This window comes from Entelurus aequoreus, linkage group LG20 (assembly GCF_033978785.1).
Source record: "Entelurus aequoreus isolate RoL-2023_Sb linkage group LG20, RoL_Eaeq_v1.1, whole genome shotgun sequence".
Classification (NCBI taxonomy): Eukaryota; Metazoa; Chordata; class Actinopteri; order Syngnathiformes; family Syngnathidae; genus Entelurus; species Entelurus aequoreus.
In genome coordinates this window covers 24,869,008-24,888,934 of record NC_084750.1, presented here as the reverse complement: position 1 = coordinate 24,888,934, position 19,927 = coordinate 24,869,008, and the positions used below count along the sequence as shown (strand labels likewise).

At 41.4% G+C, this 19,927-nt stretch overlaps 1 protein-coding gene across 4 annotated transcripts in view; it reads right to left on the bottom strand.

The window, feature by feature from the left end:
- Nucleotides 1–1,601: 1,601 nt before the first annotated feature.
- tmod4 (tropomodulin 4 (muscle)) overlaps nucleotides 1,602–19,927 on the bottom strand; it is a 97,170-nt gene continuing 78,844 nt past the window's right edge. For all 4 annotated transcript variants that reach the window (XM_062029723.1, XM_062029722.1, XM_062029721.1 and 1 more), the window contains 9 exons: nucleotides 16,059–16,236; nucleotides 15,823–15,979; nucleotides 15,619–15,738; nucleotides 5,221–5,313; nucleotides 5,019–5,149; nucleotides 2,373–2,480; nucleotides 2,133–2,276; nucleotides 1,904–2,048; nucleotides 1,602–1,838 (listed from right to left, as the gene is read on the bottom strand). In XM_062029723.1, coding sequence (XP_061885707.1) covers nucleotides 1,816–1,838; nucleotides 1,904–2,048; nucleotides 2,133–2,276; nucleotides 2,373–2,480; nucleotides 5,019–5,149; nucleotides 5,221–5,313; nucleotides 15,619–15,738; nucleotides 15,823–15,979; nucleotides 16,059–16,160 — 1,023 coding nt within the window. In that variant the 5' untranslated portion in view covers nucleotides 16,161–16,236 and the 3' untranslated portion in view covers nucleotides 1,602–1,815. The remainder of the gene's footprint in view (nucleotides 1,839–1,903; nucleotides 2,049–2,132; nucleotides 2,277–2,372; nucleotides 2,481–5,018; nucleotides 5,150–5,220; nucleotides 5,314–15,618; nucleotides 15,739–15,822; nucleotides 15,980–16,058; nucleotides 16,237–19,927) is intronic.

The window sequence follows — 19,927 nt, the reverse complement described above, 5'->3', positions numbered from 1 at the left end:
AATGTTGCCGAGATCCTGGGGGGTTAGCAGCTGTTTGTGCTCATAAAGCGCTGAGGGCGCAAAACGGGTTCCTCTCCTATTTGGAAGCAGGAAACTGAAGCCTGTGGGCCAGGATCCTTTTCACTTTGGGTCCCGGGGGGTAAAAATAGCTGGGGTGCTTGTGGGGAAGTGCGAGGATCAGGAGAGACTTAAAGAGATTTACGTGATTAAAGTGAAACCTTAGAATGTTGTCAATGGAAGGGCCGCTCAACACTTTACCACAGATGAAGAAATCACTTATTTGGGCTTAAATTTAGCTGTGGAAGCATATACAGTCGTGGTCAAAAGTTTACATACACTTGTAAAGAACATAATGTCATTGCTGTCTTGAATTCTTTTGTGATAGTGATTGGAGCACATGTTGGTCACCAAGAACATTCATGAAGTTTGGTTCTTTTATGAATTTATTATGAGTCTACTGAAATCTGCTGGGTCAAAAGTATACATACAGCAATGTTAATATTTGGTTACATGTCCCTTGGCAAGTTTCACTGCAATAAGACACTTTTGGTAGCCATCCACAAGCTTCTGGTTGAATTTTTGACCAGTCTTTGACAAAATTGGTGCAGTTCAGCTAAATTTGTTGTTTTTCTGAAATTAACTTGTTTCTTCAGCATTGTCCACATGTTTAAGTCAGGACTTTGGGAAGGCCTCACCTTTTCTCCTCCAACCACATTGCTGGGTATTATAGCCAGTTAAATTTTTGTTTCATCTGACATCACATGGACAAAGATAAGACCTTCTGGAGGAAAGTTCTGTGGTCAGATGAAACAAGAATTTAGCTGTTTGGCCACAATACCCAGCAATATGTTTGGAGGAGAAAAGGTGAGGCCTTTAATCCCAAGAACACCAGGCCTACCGTCAAGCTTGGGGGTGGTAGTATAATGCTCTGGGCCTGTTTTGCTGGTGCTTTACAGAGAGCAAATGGGACAATGAAAAAGGAGGATTACCTCCAAATTCTTCAGGACAACCTAAAATCATCAGCCCGGAGGTTGGGTCTTGGGCGCAGTTGGGTGTTCCAACAGGACAATGACCCCAAACACACATCAAAAGTGGTAAAGGAATGGCTACGGTAAATCAGGCTAGAATTAAAGTTTAGAATTGCCTTCCCAAAGTCCTGACTTAAACATGTGTACAATGTCAGAAAACCAACAAACTTAGCTGAACTGCACCAATTTTGTCAGGAGGAGTGGTCAAAAATCCAACCAGTAGCTTGTGGATGGCTACCAAAAGCGCCTTATTGCAGTGAAACTTGCCAAGGGACATGTAAGCAAATATTAACATTGCTGTATGTATACTTTTGACCCAGCAGATTTGCTCACATTATCAGTAGACCCATAATAAATTCATAAAAGAACCAAACTTCAAGAAGGTTTTTTGTGACCAACAAGTATGTGCTCCAATCACTATCACAAAAAAATAAGAGTTGTAGAAATGATTGGAAACTCCAGACAGCCATGACATTATGTTCTTCACAAGTGTATGTAAACTTTTGACCACGACTGTGTATCCAAACTGATGCCACTTGAGTTATTACAACAAATCTAATGTACAAAATGTCTATAAAGAGTAGTTGAATAAATATTTTAATGAAAGTATTTACAGATGCTCCTCCCCCAACAATGAGATGAATCATTGGGCGGCACAAGGAGGACACGTCGTGTCTTTAAAAAAAAGACACATTGTGCTCTCAGTGACAAGTGAAGTGTTGTGGACGTGTCCTCCTGTGCTCAGCTCAGCAGCTCCATCCATCTTCTACTCGTCATCTTCGTGTTTTCATCTCAGCCTCTGCTTGCGAACTGCACAGAGAAACACGACGTGAGACATCTCACACGGCGCCGAGCGCAGGCCAGGTCCGTCTTACGCATGTCGTTGTTTCGCGTGATGGCCATGGCAACACGGGCGCGAGGACCCTGCTGCGTGAAGTGGTAGCCGAACTTCAGGATGCTGGAGTTCTTCTCCAACATGGCGGCGATCTCCATCTCCACAGAGTCGCCCAACTTTTGCCTCTGTAGGAGAGAGAGAGGAGTGTGTGTCAGGCAGACGAAGGAAGATGAATGAAATGACAAGATCGATGACTGCACGTCTCTGACCTGGTTGTCGATCTTAAGCTCCACCAGCGTGGCGTTGTTGGCCATCGCCTTGATGACGGCCATCATGCCGTCAGAAGTGATGAAGTTGGACTCGATGTTCAGACTCTGCAGACTGGTGTTCTCCTTCAGCATTTCGGCACATGCCTGAAACACGCACACAGAAACCATGTGGTGCAAAATCATCTTCCATGATTTGCAGGATGACACCCAGCATGAAAAAGTCACATTTCTTGGACTTACGTAGGCCACAGGGTCGTTGCTCCGGGTGGCGGCGATGCTCAGAACCTCCACGTGAGAGTTTCCCTTCATCGCCTCAAAGATGTCTTTCAGTGTCGGGATCGGAATGTCCTGAAATTAAAACCATGATAGCATCTTGCTCTTTGATGATTGGGACCTCTGAGCTCACCAACAATGATAAAATATCTGACTGGAACAAGGTTATCCACTTGTTGGGTAAATACCTAACTGCGGCAAGGTTCTTTAATTTGGATAAATACCTGACTGCAACCAGGTTCTCCCCTAAGATAAATACCTGACTGCAACCAGGTTCTCCACTTAAGATTAATACCTGACTGCAACCAGGATCTCCATTTAAGATTAATACCTGACTGCAACCAGGTTCTCCACTTAAGATAAATACCTGACTGCAACCAGGTGCTCCACTTAAGATAAATACCTGACTGCAACCAGGTTCTCCACTTAAAATTAATACCTGACTGCAACCAGGTTCTCCACTTAAGATTAATACCTGACTGCAACCAGGTTCTCCACTTAAAATTAAAACCTGACTGCAACCAGGTTCTCCTCTGAAGATTAATACCTGACTGCACCCAGGTTCTCCACTTAAGATAAATACCTGACTGCAACCAGGTTCTCCACTGAAGATTAATACCTGACTGCAACCAGGTTCTCCACTTAAGATAAATACCTGACTGCAACCAGGTTCTCCACTTAAGATAAATACCTGACTGCAACCAGGTTCTCCACTTAAGATAAATACCTGACTGCAACCAGGATCTCCACTTAAGATTAATACCTGACTGCAACCAGGATCTCCATTAAAGATTAATACTGGACTGCAACCAGGTTCTCCATTTAAGATTAATACCTGACTGCAACCAGGTTCTCCACTTAAGATTAATACTGGACTGCAACCAGGTTCTCCACTTAAGATAAATACCTGACTGCTACCAGGATCTCCACTTTAGATTAATACCTGACTGCAACCAGGATCTCCACTTAAGATAAATACCTGACTGCAACCAGGTTCTCCATTTAAGATTAATACCTGACTGCAACCAGGTGCTCCACTTAAGATAAATACCTGATTGCAACCAGGTTCTCTACTTAAGATAAATACCTGACTGCAACCAGGTTCTCCACTTAAGATTGAAACCTGACTGCACCCAGGTTCTCCACTTAAGATTAATACCTGACTGCACCCAGGTTCTCCACTTAAGATAAATACCTGACTGCAACCAGGTTCTCCATTTAAGATAAATACCTGACTGCAACCAGGTTCTCCACTTAAGATTGAAACCTGACTGCACCCAGGTTCTCCACTTAAGATTAATACCTGACTGCACCCAGGTTCTCCACTTAAGATAAATACATGACTGCAACCAGGTTCTCCATTTAAGATAAATACCTGACTGCACCCAGGTTCTCCACTTAAGATAAATACCTGACTGCACCCAGGTTCTCCACTAAAGATTAATATCTGACTGCAACCAGGTTCTCCACTTAAGATAAATACCTGACTGCAACCAGGTTCTCCACTTAAAATTAATACCTGACTGAAACCAGGTTCTCCATTTAAGATAAATACCTGACTGCAACCAGGTTCTCCACTTAAAATTAATATCTGACTGCACCCAGGTTCTCCACTTAAGATTAATACCTGACTGCAACCAGGTTCTCCACTTAAAATTAATACCTGACTGCAACCAGGTTCTCCATTTAAGATAAATACCTAACTGCAACCAGGTTCTTCACTTAAGATTGAAACCTGACTGCAACCAGGTTCTCCACTTAAGATAACTACCTGACTGCAACCAGGTTCTCCACTTAAGATTAATACCGGACTGCAACCAGGTTCTCCACTTCGGATAAATAACCGTCTGCGACACGGTTCTGCACTCTGGATAAATAACAGACTGCGACACATTTCTGCACTTAGGATAAATACCTGACTGCGACAAGGTTCTCCACTCAGGAGAATACCTGACTGTGGCAAGGTTCTCCACTCAGGAGAATATCTGACTGTGAGAAGGTTCTTTATTTATTACCTGGCTGCGACAAAGTTCTTAGGATAAATACCTGATTGTGGCAAGATTCTCCACTTAAGATAATACCTAACTGCGACAAAGTTGTTAGGATAAATACCTGACTGTGGCAAGGTTCTCCACTTAGGATAATACCTGACAGTGACAAGGTTCTTTACTTAGGATAAATACCGGACAGTGACACGGTTCTTTACTTAGGATAAATACCTGACTGTGGCAAAGTTCTCCACTTTGGATAAATACCTGACTGCGACAATGTTCTCCACTTAGGATAAATACCTGTCTGCGACAAGGTTCTGCAGGTAGGATAAATACCTGACTGCGACAATGTTCTCCACTTAATGTTTCTCCACTTCGGATAAATACCTGTCTGTGACAAGGTTCTGCACTCAGGATAATATCTGACTGTGAGAAGGTTCTTTACCTAATACCTGGCTGAGACAAAGTTCTTAGGATAAATACCTGACTGTGGCAAGGTTCTCCACTTAGGATAAACACCTGGCTGCGACAAAGTTCGTAGGATAAATACCTGACAGTGACAAGGATAAATACCTGGCTGCAACAAGGTTCTCCACTTAGGTTGCTCCGTCCTTGCACTGACCTTGATGTTGTTGAGGTTGACCTCTGTCATAGTGCTGTCGTTGTTGTGGATCCTCTCTAGAGTCTCTTCCACGTTGGTGGGGTTTGGTGGCTCATCAGGGAAGATCTTAAAGGGATCTGCCTTCACAACACCTGTAGGCCAGGCAGCAGTGATCATCAGCTGTAGTTCAGTTAAAGCTCCCTTCCCATATGAGTCTACATACTGTTGATGCCCTCAGAGTTGGCAATGGTTCCGGTAGTTCCCAGAGCGTCGTAGTACTGCTTGTTGCTCATCAGCGTGTACATTCCCAGGATAGCTGCGTGTGCAAGAAAACACGGAGGACGTTTAAAAGCGATGTTCGGATGTAAAAATTGGGACGAGGCAGGCTGAGCGAGATGTTGCCTCATCTCTCCTGAGGATCAGGCCTGTTTGTCGAGATAAAGATGTTGTTGTTAGGAGTATTTGTGTTGTCTTACATTTCATTATAAAAAAGATTAAATATTTTTAGTCATGATAAAAAGTGTCAGCGGGATTAAGTCAATTCTTGCAGAACTTGGGTCAGCATGAGATCACATACCACACTGCAAGAAGCAAACGCTGCTACAGCTTGCTGGCAAAGAGCTGACATTTAGTACCAAGCACCAGCAAGGATCTATTCTGGTACTTTTTGACTTGAGTGAGGCCTTCCCATGTGGACCATGAAATGCTCCTTGAAATACTTAAACCCTGCTCAGACCCAGCCAGCACCCCCCTCTCTGTCTCTCTCTCTGTGAAGGTGGGGATTCCTCAAGGGTCATTTCTGGGCCCACAACTCTTTAATCTGTGGACTGTAGCGGTTGCTTTAAGGACATAATTCACCACACCTGTTAAAGGCCTACTGAAAGCCACTACTACCGACCACGCAGTCTGATAGTTTATATATCAATGATGAAATCTTAACATTGCAACACATGCCAATACGGCCGGGTTAACTTATAAAGTGCAATTTTAAATTTCCCGCTAAACTTCCGGTTCGAAACGCCTCTGAGGGTTGACGTATGCGCGTGACGTCAATCGTTGAAACGGAAGTATTCGGACACCATTGAAGTCAATACGAAATAGCTCTGTTTTCATCTCATTATTCCACAGTATTCTGGACATCTGTGTTGGTGAATCTGTTGCAATTTGTTCATTGCATTATGGAGAAAGAAGCTGAGCAAGCAAAGAAGAAAGTTGTCGGTGCGAAGTGTCTATTTTGCGAGGGAAGTCAGCAACAACACGTACACAGCCGGCGCTTCTTTGTTTACATTCCCGAAAGATGCAGTCAAGATGGAAGAACTCGGACAACAGAGACTCTTACCAGGAGGACTTTGATTTGGATACACAGTTGCGATAACGTGAGTACACAGCTGCGCTTCCAAACATTTGATCGCTTGCTATAACTAGCTCGAGCTAGTAGCTAGGAGCTAGCATTAGGATTAATTTGTGGCATATTAAATATAAGCCTGGTTGTGTTGTGGCTAATAGAGTATATATATGTCTTGTGTTTATTTATTGTTGTAGTCATTCCCAGCTGAATATCAGGTCCCACCCGCGCGCTTCCAAACATTTGATTGCTTGCCTGTACGTGCGTGTCATGTACGTAACTTTGATTAAATATATAAGCTTTATGAACCTTGGGTTAGGTGAACGGTTGTTTGGGCTGAGTGAGTGTGTGTGTTATGCAGGTGTTTGAATTGTATTGGCGGGTTATATATACGGGATCCCGTCCATATTACCCGCTCGAGCTATAACTAGCTCGAGCTAGTAGCTAGTAGCTAGGAGCTAGCATAACAAACACCTAGGTGTTTTTATGCGGGATTAATTTGTGGCATATTAAATATAAGCCTGGTTGTGTTGTGGCTAATAGAGTATATATATGTCTTGTGTTTATTTACTGTTGTAGTCATTTCCAGCTGAATATCAGGTCCCACCCGGCTCTCACAGCATCTTCCACTCCCCACTAGTCCTTCACTTGCACTTTCCTCATTTAAAAATATTTCATCCTCGCTCAAATTAATGGGGAAATCGTCGCTTTCTCGGTCCGAATCTCTCTCACTTCATGCGGCCATCATTGTAAGCAATAGGGAACTTTGCGTATATGTTCAACTGACTACGTCACGCTACTTCCGGTAGGGGCAAGCCTTTTTTTATCAGATACCAAAAGTTGTCGTCGTTGTTCTATACTAAATCCTTTCAGCAAAAATATGGCAATATCGCGAAATGATCAAGTATGACACATAGAATAGATCTGCTATCCCCGTTTGAATAAAAAAATTTCATGTCAGTAGGCCTTTAACTTGATTTTGTCATCATTATTCACTGTCATTGTTCGATTGTGCACATAACAATGTTGTTTTTATTTAGCATTCATATATGCAGTTAAGAGTGCGTCATTCAGCGCGGCCCCTTTAAGTGACCGTCGGGAGATTTTCCCCAAAGGTGGGGGTTTGTTGTTACCGCCATTTTGAGTCGTGTGATGTAAGCAGTCATACATTCTCGTCTTTGATGAATAAACGACGCACACGTTTTTGTGCGTCAAAAGATACTTCAACTTGTCTTGCTTTCGCATTACAAGCGCAACAGGACTGTTAAATTTAAATTTCCCAAACATTTATACTGAAGTTCTGCCTTAAGTCTTCTTCTAACACAGTGGTCCCCAACCTTTTTTTGCACTACGGACCGGTTTAATGTAGGCATTATTTACAGGGACCGGCTTCCCACTTGTGAAAAATACAACTCACTATAACGCTGAATTAGTGGGAGCCCTGGGCTTGTTTCTTTGCGATGAAATGCTGATGGAAATCAGCCTTTGGCTACAATCTGTCACATTTATGTTTGATATGTTCATTAATGTGCGTCGTTTCATGTCACAAAGTTATACCAAATGGCAACTTCCTATGGGGAGTTTTATTGTACATCTATAAACAAGCTCATTGGTGTGTCTAGTGCACAGGTGTCAAACTCAAGGCCCGCGGGCCAGATCTGGCCCTTCCACGTCATTTTATATGTCCCCCAAAAGCCTGGAAATAATGTGTCAAAAAAATACATTATATTTTCTTTCTTTACTTTCTTACTAAATGTATTAGGGGTTTTTTCTAGTTTGATATGGGGAAAAAATAGTGTCCAATATTGCAACAAATATTATATTATCTAACTTTGTTGGTCAAAATCCAAATAAATACTTAAATATCTGATTAACTTATGGGTTTTCAAGCAAGTTATCCATCAAATTGTACACTATAAAAATGACCAATAGATTTTATTGTAAAATTTAGGGAGTTTTATTTATAGCATGTAAGTTGAAAAAAAACCCACCAATATTTTTATTTTTTTTTACAGTAAAATTCTGTCGACTGAGCTGTCAGTTGTTTTTTTTTGTTTTTTTTAAATCCACGGTTGATGATTTTATGGTACCACATTTTATTATGGTAAAGTTGCCAAAATAAAATTAAACAGCGGTACTGTATTTCTATTTACTTGAATATGTTGTAAAAATAATAATAACAAAATAACACAGTAAAAGTCTAGCAACTAAGCTGCCAGTTTTTTTCTGTAAAAAACTGTGGTCAAATCCACAGATTTTTTTTTTACTCTTTACGTTAAAAAAATGTAAAATATTTAAATTCATAGGCAAATTCATTAATTATTTACTGTTACAAGCAGCCCTCTATTGGCAGCCATGAAAACACCCCTGGTCTAGTGCAGGGGTCGGGAACCTTTTTGGCTGAGAGAGCCATGAAAGCCAAATATTTTCAAATGTATTTCCGTGAGAGCCGTATAATATTTTTTAACACTGAATACAACTAAATGCGGGCAGCACGGTGGTGGAGGGGTTAGTGCATCTGCCTCACAATACTGTGTTGGCCCTGTGATGAGGTGGCGACTTGTCCAGGGTGTACCCCGCCTACCGCCCGACTGCAGCGGAGATAGGTTCCAGCGACCCCAGAAAGGGACAAGCGGTAGAAAATGGATGGATGGATGGATGGACAACTAAATGCGTGCTTTTTTTAAGTAAGACCAACATTTTTAGAGTATAATAAGTCTCTAATTGTTTTTAATAACATTGTTATTTCTTGAACAGGTGCGGTAGAAAACAGATGGATGGATTAAAATGCATGAGAATGTTTCATATTTTGAACGTTATTTTTAACATCGTGATTACCAGCGGAATTATTCATTACTTATCGTGTTAAGCAATGTCAGCTAAGATTTATCTGAGAGCCAGATGCAGTCATCAAAAGAGCCACATCTGGCTCTAGAGCCATAGGTTCCCTACCCCGGGTCTAGTGGGACAGGCCAAAGTTAAGTCAGAGAAAATGCAGTCCTTTATAAATTATTTAATGTTTCTCTCCAGCCCGGTAGCAAATGCTTCACGGACCGGTGGTTGGGGACCACTGCTCTAACAGACTGTTTAAAACCTCTAAAGGCTTAGTTGGCCACATGCGTGGACAGCACCTTTTAGCTCTTATTTCCAAAATTGTGTACACTACTGAATTGGCGTCTTATAGCCCTTATGTGGACACGTATACTGCCATCTGGTGGTGTCAGAAGAGTATAACATACAATGAAATTTGGGAAAAAAAGTGTAAAAATAAGAATTAGCATGTCACTAAACATGAAGTACACGTTTGTTACTTATGGACTAAGTACATCATATAAAAAGATGATTCTTTTTCTTTCTTTTTCGCCCCCTTGAAAATTAGAAAAAATTAGCCTCTGCCACTAGTTTTACATATCATCACGAAAATAGCTACAGACATCTATTATTAGGAATGTGAATCTTTGGGCACCACACGATTCGATTCTTGGGGGTAACGATTCAATTCAGAATCAATTCCAGATTCAAAATCAATACTTTTTAAATAACATTGGGTATATATCTAATATTTAGCCACTAAAAATATATTTATTATTTATACACTAAACATTTATACACCATTGTACCTAAACATTTGTGTCTGAATAGAAGAAATTCAGATGAGTTGCAGGTATTTTTAAGGCAAAAAAAAAGTCAAATTTTCAAACCAACAGGTTAAAAAAAAAAAAAAAGATTTTTTTTAGCTGCATTTGTATTCAAGTAATTAATTAATGAATTAATTGTTTGGAACGTTATACCTAAAACATGTCTTAATTGCTTCTATTCCGACACATTTTTTATATCTAATTAATGAATTAATTTGTTTACAAATGTTTAGGAAGATTACATTGCACAATATAAATATCAATTTGGCAGATGATAGAGCTTTTGATACTATCGTCATATCGTAATAATGCATGTATAATAATAATAATTATTATAATAATAGGTTGATTGGCAACACTAAATTGGCCCTAGTGTGTGAATGTGAGTGTAAATGTTGTCTGTCTATCTGTGTTGGCCCTGTGATGAGGTGGCGACTTGTCCAGGGTGTACACCGCCTTCCGCCCTTGTGCAGCTGGGATAGGCTCCAGCACCCCCCGCGACCCCGAAAAGGAAAGAGCGTTAGAAAATGGATGGATGGATGGGTGCTACTTTTATGTTTAACTACATTCCTCCATAAAATAGACAAACAGTTCTAATAAATGTTTGTATTACTTAAAAGAAATCTGGTTTTGTTGGATAAAATTGCCAAACATTTAATAAAGTCAAATACAAATAAGGCAACAAGAGAAGTAGCCTACACTTCTGGGGCGGCGTGGCGAAGTTGGTAGAGTGGCCGTGCCAGCAATCAGAGTGTTGCTGGTTACTGGGGTTCAATCTCCACCTTCTACCATCCTAGTCACGTCCGTTGTGTCCTTGGGCAAGACACTTCACCCTTGCTCCTGATGGCTGCTGGTTAGCGCCTTGCATGGCAGCTCCCGCCATCAGTGTGTGAATGTGTGTGTGAATGGGTGAATGTGGAAATACTGTCAAAGCGCTTTGAGTACCTTGAAGGTAGAAAAGCGCTATACAAGTATAACCCATTTATCATTTATCATTATTCTTAGTTTTTATTCTAATTAGGGTCCAATAAGCCCAAATAGCAAAGAGAAAAAAAGAAGTATGTAAACAAACAGATTGGGCCTTAAGATGTTAATGTGTGTATTTAGTGAGGACAATATTGTAAACAGACCTAAAAAAGGAGCCTCATCATCACCAGGAGGGGGCAGTACTGTGGCTCATTTAATAACCTTCCATCCACCAAACTGTGTCACACACCAACTGCTGTGACCCCATCAGCCCCCCACCCACCAACTGACCCCGGGCGGGGCCACCATGCAAAGGCAGACCAGTGAGACAGCTGCCTGCTTAGCCATAAACACCCCCCTCCAACTCACCCCTGAGAATAACCCTGCTAGCTTTACAGCTCCAACTAGCCTAGTTGTGTAGTGTAGCAACATGCTAACGTCATAAAAAAAAGATTGTAATTACATGTGTCGAACTGCTCTCTCTCGCCCAACTCTTCATCCCTTTGGACCCGCTTGCCAAAAAGCACCACAAAAGGCTGACAGGAGCCAACTCCGCTTAATCCTCATTTGGACCCGGTCCAGATTCAAGTCTCTTTGGAGGTAGACAAACAGCGGGTCCAGTGAGGATCACTGTCAACATGCTTTGGCCCTTCAGAACCAAGTAGCAGCCCTGAGGAGGATTTTAGAACCTCTGTGGGTTTTAGCAGAATTAATCAATTCTCTCCTGGCAGAGCTTTTAGTTGGCTTTCAACATCTAAAACCGAAATCACCGTTCTAGCGCATGTGGTCCAGGTTGGTTCCTGAAAATATTCTTAATCATGCATCATAAGTTAGTTGGTGCCTCAGTATGTCTGCTTTAAAAAGATATCCTATCTTTCTCACACACACACACACACACACACACACACTACATACACCCTTTTCGGACGGCCCGTTTATTTTTGAGTTGCTGAGTTTGAGGAATCGGATCCTGTCGCATGTCTGGCCATGTGGATGTCCGAGCTGCTGGGAGAACTAGAACTATTTGGGTCAGCGCCGCCGTGCTGGCACAAAGGGTTAACGAGCGGCTGCGGACAAAGAGGAAACACGGCTCCAGTTTTTTCTCTCTCACATTATGTTCTCATCGGGTCCAGAAAACAGTGAAACAAAGGACGTCTCTTCATTTGAAACACAATCATTGAGGACTTTTAGGGCTGTCAGCAGATCAACATTTAGACTACATTTAGAACTGTAAGCAATGAAAGAAGTCAGTACATTTTTGGGTTCCACTAAGCCAGGGGTCGGCAACCTTTACCACTCAAAGAGCCATTTTGACAAGTTTCACAAATTAAAGAAAACAATGGGAGCCACATAACTTTTTCAAACATTTAAAATGAAATAACACTGCATACAAAGCTTTTTTTGCTTTGTGCTATGTTTTAACCAGGGGTCTCAAACATTCATATAAACCTCCCGGCCTGCACCTTATTATGACAACATAATGTTAACGCGGCCCGCGAGGTTTATATGAATGGCGATTGACAGCGTCATACTTGCCAACGTTCCCAATTTTACCGGGAGACTCCTGAAGGTGCAGGACTTGATAGCACTGCTTTTAGCACCCTCTACAGTCTGCAAATATAGCGCACCTGCTCGGTCACACATGTTGAATGCAGCTTCTGTTTCCACACGTCAGTGACAGCAAGGCATACTTGGTCAACAGCCACACAGTTTACACTGACGGTGGCCGTAGAAAAAAACTTTAACACTGTTACGTTACAAATATGCACCACACTAAAAAAGAATGACAAACACATTTCTGGAGAACATCCGCACTGTAACACAACATAAACACAACAAAACAAATACCCAGAATGCCATGCAGCCCTGACTCTTCCGCTACCACCAAACCCCGTCCACCTCAATCGACGCACGGAGGGGGGGGCGGGGGGGGAACAGGAGTCAGGGCTGCATTCTGGGTATTTGTTGTGTTGTGTTTATGTTGTGTTACGGTGCGCAGGTTCTCCAGAAATGTGTCTGTCATTCTTTTTTGGTGTGGGTTCACAGTGTGGCGCATATTTGTAACGTAACAGTGTTAAAGTTGTTTTATACGGCAACCGTCAGTGTAAACTGTGTGGCTGTTGACCAAGTATGCCTTGCTGTCTCCTACATGTACGAGTCCAAGCTCAATACAACATGGGACCTGTCTGGCACGCTGTTTGCACAAACGATAGAGGACAATAAATGCAGAGCCATCAGGGTATGCTCTTAATTCAGTTGTTAAGGTGAAAATCTGAAAATATTTTCCTCGGGGGATTTCTAGGAGAGGCACGGAGATCGTAAGTAAGCTGCTGGGAAAATCGGGAGGGTCGGCAAGTATGCAGCTGAGCCGCATCAGAGTGGTCAAAGAGCCGCATGCGGCTCCGGAGCCGCGGGTTGCCGACCCCTGCACTAAGCAATGTCCACTAGTGCCGCTGTGACTGAACTAGGGTTGTACGGTATACCGGTATTAGTATAGTACCACGATACTAATGAATCATATTCAGTACTATATCGCCTCTAAAAAGTATCGGTCCCCTGCGTACGCGTCATTGTCACATCGTGTCATTGCTGGTTTACAAGCAGAGGAGCATGTTCGGCAGCGCACAATCACGGAGTACTTACAAGTGTGTAGACAGTAAAGGGAAAACGGACGCATTTTGGCTTGAAAACTAACGATAAAGGTGAAGTTATAACACTGGAAGAGGGGCTTTAAGACATGGCTAGCTAGCTAGCGGCTAAAGTCCATCCGCAGTCTCCATGGCGACAAATAAAGTAAGTTTCTTACAAGTATCATTATCACTGCAGGACGAGGAATAGCTAAACATGCTTCACTACACACCGTAGCTCACCGGCATCACAATGTAAACAAACGCCATTGGTGGATCCAAACCTGACATCCACTGTAATGATACCAAGTACAGGGGCGTATCTAGTCGATACTACAATGATTACATCAATATTTTTTGGCATCACAACATCTTCTTTAGTTTTTTTTAAATGTATATTTAAAGTTAAAGTACCAATGATAGTCACACACACACTAGCTGTGTGGAAATGTGTCCTCTGCATTTGACCCATCCCCTTGTTCACCCCCTGGGAGGTGAGGGGAGCAGCAGCGGTGGCCGCGCCCGGGAATCATTTTTGGTGATTTAACCCCAAATTCCAACCCTTGATGCTGAGTGCCAAGCAGGGAGGTAATGGCTCCCATTTTTATAGTCTTTGGTATGACTCACAACCTACCGATCTCAGGGCGGACACTCTAACCACTAGGTCACTGAGCAGGTTATGTAATGTTATATCATGTTTATAAAGTCAGGAAATATGTCCCTGGACACATGAGGACTTCGAATATGACCAATGTATGATCCTGTAACTACTTGATATCGGATTGATACCCAAATTTGTGGTATCATCCAAAACTAATGTAAAGTATCCAAACAACAGAAGAATAAGTGATTATTACATTTTAACAGAAGTGTAGATAGAACATGTTAAAAGAGAAAGTAAGCAGATATTAACAGTAAATGAACAAGTAGATTAATAATTAATCTTCTACCACTTGTCTTTAATAATGTTGACAAAATAATAGAATGATAAATGACACAATATGTTACTGCATATGTCAGCAGACTAATTAAGAGCCTTTGTGTTTGTTTACTTACTAATAAAAGACAAATTGCCTCGTATGTTCACTATTTTATTTAAGGACAAACTTGCAATAATTATCATATGTTTAATGTACTCTAAGATTTTTTGTTAAAATAAAGCCAATAAGGCAATTTTTTTGGGGTCCCTTTTATTTAGGAAAGTACAGAAAAGTATCGAATATATATATATATATATATATATATATATATATATATATATATATATATATATATATATATATATATATAATATATATATATATATATATATATATATATATATATACTACCGTTCAAAAGTTTGGGGTCACCCAAACCATATTTGTGGAATAGCCTTAATTTCTAAGAACAAGAATAGACTGTCGAGTTTCAGATGAAAGTTCTCTTTTTCTGGCCATTTTGAGCGTTTAATTGACCCCACAAATGTGATGCTCCAGAAACTCAATCTGCTCAAAGGAAGGTCAGTTTTGTAGCTTCTGTAACGCGCTAAACTGTTTTCAGATGTGTGAACATGATTGCACAAGGGTTTTCTAATCATCAATTAGCCTTCTGAGCCAATGAGCAAACACATTGTACCATTAGAACACTGGAGTGATAGTTGCTGGAAATGGGCCTCTATACACATATGTAGATATTGCACCAAAAACCAGACATTTGCAGCTAGAATAGTCATTTACCACATTAGCAATGTATAGAGTGTATTTCTTTAAAGTTAAGACTAGTTTAAAGTTATCTTCATTGAAAAGTACAGTGCTTTTCCTTCAAAAATAAGGACATTTCAATGGGACCCCAAACTTTTGAACGGTAGTGTATATATATATATATATATGTATATATATTTTTTTTTTGTTAAAATAAAGCCAATAATGACATTTTTTGTGGTGCCCCTTTTTTTTAGAAAACTATCGAAGTACATTTTGGTACCGGTACCAAAATATTGGTATCAGGACAACACTGGACTGAACACTGATGTCTAGCTGGATCATACGAACAAGAAGTCTCACCTGCGATGTCACACATTTCGGCATCTGTGGCGTTCTTGAGCGCCTCCTCAAGCTCCGGCTCCAGGATGACCTGCTCGTGCGCCGGAATCTCTGCGGCTTTTTTGGCCACAAAGGCTTTTCCTGGAAGCACACAAGGAGTAACTTTGTTGGACTGACTGCGGGCCTCCTGTCCTTCATTGACCACGGCAGACCCCACCGACCCACCTTTTTTCTCCCCCGTGAAGGGCACCAGTTCCTCCTTGTCCGGGTGCTCCATGGCCTGTTTCTCCAGGTGCTGCTGCAGAGCGCCGCGGTCAAACGGCCCTGTTGGACCTTTCTTCGTCTGGTCACGCTGCCGATAGCCAGCTGGTAGCAGGGCGTTCTTGGAGGTTAGAGGGAATGTTGATATGATGAGGGAGGAAGGGTTAGGTGGGCTCTGTTGAATGGTGCGCTCCTCGTACCTCGGGGTCCATCTCCTGAAGGTCATAGTCCAGCTGGTCCAGCTCCTCGGGACTCAGGCCCTTGAGGATGGCGTCCTCGTCGATGTCCCTGGGGTCCGACATGACTAGCTTCGGGTGGGGCTAGGGTGGGTCGCTCTCACACGCCGCGACACACCGCTGGGCAGGGGTGGGCGGGGCTCTGCCAGAGACCAACATGAGCATCTTTACACGTAATAACATACGTGTCACATGACGTCACGCGACCAAGGCGAGGCAGACTATACCAGGGGAGAGAAAATGAGGTGTGGGCAACTCTACACCGTTAGCTTAGCCCGTAGACGCTAAGAATAGCACTCTCTCTCTCATTTATCATCCATACAAACATTTCCACGCCTCCTGAAGAGGACTGTCGCTCTTCATCACGACCAACAGTCGAGAGCGGCGAGGTCATGACCCCCCCTAAAACCAGAACAAGCTACGGCGTTGCCCTGCTGACTTCAGAGATGCGGACATTGGACCGAACATCTTCATAAAACATCAACGCTCAGTTGCATTAACAGGAAGTGAGCGTGGCCCCGCTTTAGGGAGAACCTGCTCCCTCAACTAGAACAAAAGTTGAGTATTTTATTGAAGTGTCCACACCTGTTGATACAGTCGTGGTCAAAAGTTGACATACACTTGTAAAGAACATAATGTCATGGCTGTCTTGAGTTTTCAATCATTTCTCTTATTTTTTGTGATAGAGTGATTGGAGCACATACTTGTTGGTCACCAAAAACATTCATGAAGTTTGGTTCTTTTATGAATTTATTATGGGTCTACTGAAAATGTGAGCAAATCTGCTGGGTCAAAAGTATACATACAGCAATGTTAATATTTGCTTACATGTCCCTTGGCAAGTTTCACTGCAATAAGGCACTTTTGGTAGCCATCCACAAGCTTCTGCTTGAATTTTTTGACCACTCCTCTTGACAAAATTGGTGCAGTTCAGCTAAATTTGATGGTTTTCCGACATGGACTTGTTTCTTCAGCATAGTCCACACGTTTAAGTCAGGACTTTGGGAAAGCCATTCTAAAACCTTAATTCTAGCCTGATTTAGCCATTCCTTTACCACGTTTGACGTGTGTTTGGGGTCATTGTCCTGTTGGAACACCCAACTGCGCCCAAGACCCAACCTCCGGCCTGATGATTTTAGGTTGTCCGGAAAAATGTGGAGATAATCCTCCTTTTTCATTGTCCCATTTACTCTATGTAAAGCACCAGTTCCATCGGCAGCAAAACAGGCCCAGAGCATAATACTACCACCACCATGCTTGACGGTAGGCATGGTGTTCCTGGGATTAAAGACCTCACCTTTTCTCCTCCAAACATATTGCTGGGTATTGTGGCCAAACAGCTCAATATTTGTTTCATCTGACATCACATGGACAAAGATAAGACCTTCTGGAGGAAAAGTTCTGTGGTCAGATGAAACAAAAATATTGTTTCGATACCTTTGTTGCATGTGACATCACGTCCAAGTTGCAGACTTGGCGGGAAAACAAGCATAACTCAGATTGGACTAAGCCGGAACCTTTAAGCAGTAGGCTTCCCATCTAGGCATTTCAGTGGTGTCCGACTTTATTGATTACCTCTCAAAATACCATCATTTATGTCACCACATGACCATTGCTGGAGAAATACTATACAGAAACACATTTACGCACTACTGACCATTGAACCACCTCAACAGTGTGCGAAACGGGTTATTTTCTGGCGCATTTAAACATCAATAAAACATCGTATGTGGTACTGTCAAAATTCAAATTGCAAAAAACATATTAAACGTGAAAAAAATAAAATATTTGAACTCACAATTTTTAGAACCCATTCGACGCCGTATAAGCCAGCGGTACCCCTCGTAGTCGGTTGATTCGAGTGGAAATGGCGGGCATTTCCCCAGTTCATCGCCGACATCGTCTCACAAGATGTAGTTTCTCTTTAAATATCCTTCTTGAAAATGGCCTTGCAAATATATATCTGCCACCTCCTTCTTTGTGGGTCAACACTTCCCGCTAAATTGCAACCTGGGAATGGATACTCACTTTGGAATGACAGGTGAGTATCCAATCACAGGCTTCCTAGATATGCTACTGTCAACAACCTGTGATCTGCTTGGCTATCGCAACTGTCTATCAACTGTATGTGTTCGCAAATTCATCCGCTAATGGTGTGGTTCTGCTGATCTGCATAGCACCGCCGCGGCTCAAACCAGCGAGTATCCAATCACAGGACGCGTAAACGTCACGTTCAACCTTAGGCCAGCTAGAAGGCCTTACTGACAACAACTCGTGATCTGATTGGCTATCGCAATTGTCTATCAACTGCAGTGTTTCCCACACATTCATTTATTTGTGGCGGCCCGCCACGAAAGAATTACGTCCGCCACAAATAAATAAATAAAAAATAAATATATATATATTTTTTTGTCCTGTCCAGCTTCTCAGGCAAATCATATAGTTGATGTAGATGCCCATATAGGCTGTTCAGATTTACTTTACAAAAGAGAAGTGTAGGATACTTCTCTTGTTGCCTTATTTGTATTTGACCACTACTGTTTTCTGTTTATTTGTTACTGACTGTGGCAGGACACCTCTGCCTCTGTTTCACTTTATGTTGCTGGTAAATAATATGGTTGTAGTAGTAGGCTAAAGTTAAATTATTTAGTATGCACTAATTAAAGGGGCAGAGCTTTAAGAGACATTTTAGCTTTTATATTTTATAAGATATATTTTTTGTAAGAACCACAACCACAATTAATAAATATATTTAGTGAATAACTTATTGTTCAAATCTGTATATAAATATGTACATAAAGTGTTGTAATTATATTGTAAAATGGATGGATGGACGTTTAAAACAAAACTGTTATTATTAATTAGTAAGTATACATTTTTTGAGCCTTTTTAGAGAAAATCATATCATTGTAGTAAATTATGCAAATTATTCGATGATGTCATGGTGACCACGCCCATGGCCACGCCCCTACCGCCACAGGTATCTTGGCAGTTTATGGGAAACACTGAACTGTACGTGCCCGTTTACTTACAGCGCGTAGACGGCCCCGGGTAGATTTGGTACAGCATGGCAACATAAGACAGCTGACTACTGATTGGATAAAAAAAACTATGCTAAAAACAACAGCACTGGGAGGAGCATAATATGACATGAAGAGAATATGAATACTTTTAGATATTTAGGGAAAGTAAATAAAAAAATACTTTTATCTTTAATTATGATCATGATTTCTGGTTATGTTAGGCCAGCAGACAAGGCCTTTAAGTAATGTTATAATTCACCATGCCAACAAAGCAAGCATGCCTGATAAAAAGCGCTCAAATGTAAAATGCGCTACCTAGATCTTTATTTAAACTAGATATTAGGGATGGGCGATAACGTTATATATAGTGATATATTATTTGGTGTACAATTATAATAATATTCAAAGTGGGTTAGAACGGGTCCTAATTTGGCTGCTGGTGTATATGGTAACGGGTTATATCAATTTCAGTTGTATTATTTTCTCAGAACTATTATTAATCTACTTGTTAATTTACTGTTATTATCTGGCCGCTTTCTTTTGCAACATGTCTACACATCTGTGAAAATGTAACAAACATTTATTCTTCTGGTTTTTGGATACTTTACATTAGTTTTGGGCAACAATACAAATTGATCCACCGATCCAATACCAAGTAGTAAAAGGGGCAGTATCGGTCATAGCGATACTGATACTTCACATTTTCAAGAACGTTGAGTGATTCTCATTTTGATCACAACTGTGATCAGACGAAAAGACAGGATGGCTGTGTAACAATATGAATTTAGTATTTAAATTATGACCTACCAT